The 3,727-nt window shown below is 41.8% G+C and overlaps 1 protein-coding gene across 1 annotated transcript; it reads left to right on the top strand.

Moving 5' to 3' along the window:
• The first annotated feature begins 939 nt into the window (after positions 1-939).
• LOC120418662 (fas-associated death domain protein) lies at positions 940-2,581 on the top strand. Its single transcript, XM_039581109.2, has 2 exons — positions 940-1,383; positions 1,438-2,581. Exons 1-2 carry the CDS (start codon positions 1,035-1,037, stop codon positions 1,854-1,856), a joined length of 768 nt encoding a protein of 255 aa, XP_039437043.1. The 5' UTR covers positions 940-1,034; the 3' UTR covers positions 1,857-2,581.
• The last annotated feature ends 1,146 nt before the right edge of the window (positions 2,582-3,727 follow it).

Below are 3,727 nucleotides of genomic sequence, written 5' to 3'. Positions count from 1 at the left end.
ACTCAGTCTACCGTAGAGTTTTTTGATGCTGTCTTTGACAAGCTCTAACTCCACCCTCCGGATGACCTTGCTGTCCGTATGACCCTTCGTCCTAATCCTGTGGCTAGTTGGTGTAACTCGGTGTTCGACGCATTTTTTCAAGAAGGCAATGTCTTTGTGGATACCTGCGATGATTTTCTTCAGTCCGATGAACTTGTTGTGCTCCGAAGGCTTGGTTGCCATGGTAATTGTGGTTTGGTTGAGCGTTTTAGCAGAATGCATTACTATGAATACAAAGAGACGAGTTGTTCCTTTTAATTCCGCTATATTCCGTATCTGTCAAGATATTAAAAATATATAGCGGAATTAAAAGGAACAACTCGTCTCTTTGTATTCATAGTAATGCATTCTGCTAAAACGCTCAACCAAACCACAATTACCCCTGACTGTTTGGGATCGGTTCCGGCCAACTGTGGCCAATCCGGAACCGATCCAAACATTGTTTCGCTAGAAACCCGTCATGTTGCATATCAAACTTCATGAAATTGCAAGTTATGACCAACTGAGTTCATGCCGATGTCCTCTGACCCAAGCTGGTCACTCCGGAGCCGGTGGCTACTGGAGACACTGCAATGTATGCAAATCATGCAAATGCAATGAACTCTATCATCCGACATAATAGACTTCATAGAGTTGAAAATTTAGGTAAGAACTAGATTATCAGTTTATGGAAAAATCGAACTGGCGCAATGTTCAGGGTCCACCACTGCGGATAATCTTGACCTCAGTTTAATTTTCGGACCCAATTTTGCTTGATATTTTTGTTTATTTATTTAATTTCGCTGCCAGGTAAGTTAAAAGTTAACAACATGCTGGCAGCCCTGCGCCTTCGTCAAGCCTGGACACAAACCTCAAAGCTTGACAGTCGACAGTTTGTTTTGGTTTTCAAAGGCCAAAAGATTTTTGTTTGTTTGTATCCTGGCCACAATCCAATTGGATTATCCTGCGCGCGAATTTTCAAACTTTAAGCTTCCGGATCCGGAAAGTGTTTAAAAATGGCCGCGGCTCTCCTGCAGGATCGCGCCGTGTACGAGCAGCTGTGCAAAGATTATCTCAATCTAAAAACGCTTGCCTGCGGCTGTTGCCACTCGCCGGAAGCGGTCCAACGCTGCAAGGACGCACTGCGGGAGGAGATCAATTCGGCCCGGAAGCTGGGTCGGCTGAACCAGCTGGAGCAAGTGCTGGCCCTGTTGGAGGCTAGAAACGCATTGAGCATGATCAAGGTTGGGCTGTTGGACCGGTTGCAGCCGGTGGTCAAGGATGAGGAGTTTGGAAGGAGGTTGTCTGGTTTTAAGATTTTGCTGGATCGAAGCTTCACTTCCGTTAGGAGGTACTATTTGGAAGGTAATTCGGTGTAGGATGGTTCGTAGAAAGTTGTTAAAAAAAAATATGTTTTAGATCTTCGACACCGCGATCGTCGAACGCTGCTAGAAAAAGAGCTGGAGCAGGTCAAGCTTGCAGATCCTGAGGACATTCCACAACCGGAAACGCCAATCAATCTGGAAAAGAGCAAGCAAACTCCCCAAGTTGATTCCACAGCGTACCAAGTCTGTCGGCTGGGCATTTTTGACCTTCTGGCGAGGGAAATAAGTCGCGACTGGAACGCGCTAGGCCGGAATTTACAGCTGAGTGCGGGCAGTTTGTACGCGATCGAGGAGCGACACCCGCGGGACGTTCGAGCACGCGTCCAGGATGTGCTGGAGCAAGCCGAAGCGGAACATGGAATGGGGGCGGGATTTGTGCGGTTACTGGGTGAGGCGTTGGTCAGCACGAGGAGAAAGGATTTGAAGCGGAAGTTGGACAAAATGTTGAGTTGATGGGGGGTATTTGGGAATATTCCGGGTTATTTTAAAAGAGATTTCGCAAATCGATTCATTGTTTTTTTTTTTAATTAATGAAACTTGCATTATTAATTTGTCCATATAATTTTCCATGCAAATTTGCAGGCCAAGGATTGATACCTAAGAGCATGCAATGGCACTGACCTTGTTGCGTGCTCTTCGGTTGACGTCCACGTAAGGAACATCCTGGAAGGAGCGTAACTAACTACATCCGTAGTTCTGTTAGATCATCCGAATTATCTTGATCAGAACAGTATAGCTCTGGTTCCTTGCGAGTGTCCTATTTTCTTACCTCCACGTTGGCTTGGTTTTCATGATGACCTAGCTGGTGGCCTGTGGAAACGGATCGTAAACCTTTGACCACCGCGGGTCAGAGTCGAGACGGCTAAAAGAAAGGGGCGCGACAATGTGGGAAAGGGAAGTAATTTGTGATTGTAGACGGTATTGTTTTGATTCGCAGTATGTTGAGTCAACTGCTGTGGATGTACCTGAAACATCGCACAACGGGGTTTCTCTTCTCTTCATTCTCAGCTACCACCTATCTCCTATTTTTATTTTGCTCTATTGATTCTCACTTCTTCACTGATTCTTCTATTTAATATCCATCATTTGATTTTGATTTTACTAACCATTGATTCTCTTATCTCTCAAAACTTTTCCACTCTTTTTTACCAATTGATACTGCTGTAACAAACTTTGTTTTGTTTTTTTTTTTCCTTAAAAATATACTTTTCCTTAATGTACTAGTAATATCAAGTCTATTTATCATTCGCCTAATCTTTTTTGATTTTATTGTGATTATTTTTTTTTTGAATTCTTTGTCTGTCCTATAAATTATCATTACTATAATCTAAGCTTGTTTTGTATCTCTATTTATTAACTATTGTCTAATTTTACATCTAATACATCTAGCTTCTCATTTTTATTCTTTAAAATACGATCATCATTCTCTTACAATTGATACTTGATTTTATAAAATAAATTCTCTTTTACTGTCTATTGTTTTGAAACTTCACCTTTTTCTTAAGCAAGTGAGGTTCGAGCCCTTACTCAATTTATGGAATGATTAAAGGACACAAATATTACTATTGTACTTTTGAAAAACTTTTCTAAAATGCTTAGGACCAAAATATTGTAACACAACACCGCGACAAAAGAAATAGCAACAGATAAACATAACTCAACAATAGGGAAGATTTCAGGAGAAAACAATACACAGTAAATAACAACTAGTTTTTGAATTCAAACTAAAAATAAAACAGTTTTTGCTTTAATGAAAGTTGATAGGCACACTATAAATGGTTAGGCGCTTATACTTACATCAAACCCTACGTAATGTACCACCCCCGGCCGAGTTAAAATGCGTAACCGGAAAAGAAGGTGTGCATGCCTGGCACGAACACTCAAAGCGTGTTCTAGCGTGTTGCTCGTACTGACTCAGAGCAAGGGTGAGATGTAGGTGTAAGGGCAGTGCGTGTTCGTCGGGAACCTGGTGCATAAGATCGGTCAAGGCCCGTTCTTACACTGAAAATTGCGAATTGCGAATTGCGAATTGCGAATAATTTTCCATGCAAATTTGGCAGCTGTCCATACAAAAATCTATATATATGAAAAATTTCGACGGTTTTGTTCGAACGCGAATCAATTCAACACGGAATGTCGGATCGAGGTGCTCTTTGTTGCGTTGGGTTCGTATAAGTCCAAGGAAGGTTCTTACGCTAACTAATTGACACTTTGGCCACTTTGGAACCGATTCCGAAAAATGTGCAGATTGTATGGGAAAAGTTACGTAAATTCAAATTTTGATCACAGGAGGCTGAATAGGAAAACAAGCTGGAAACGTCAAG

The sequence above is a fragment of the Culex pipiens genome, chromosome 3, assembly GCF_016801865.2.
Source record: "Culex pipiens pallens isolate TS chromosome 3, TS_CPP_V2, whole genome shotgun sequence".
Lineage (NCBI taxonomy): Eukaryota > Metazoa > Arthropoda > Insecta > Diptera > Culicidae > Culex > Culex pipiens.
The sequence above is the reverse complement of the archived record's forward strand: the minus strand, read 5'-3'. Positions and strand labels throughout refer to the sequence as shown.

Excerpts from the sequence above, each read along its gene's own strand:
- LOC120418662 (XM_039581109.2), top strand. The coding sequence starts at position 1,035 with ATGGCCGCGGCTCTCCTGCAGGATCGCGCCGTGTACGAGCAGCTGTGC. Across the intron at positions 1,384-1,437 it reads TAGGAGGTACTATTTGGAAG|ATCTTCGACACCGCGATCGT; the intron begins GTAATTCGGTGT and ends AATATGTTTTAG.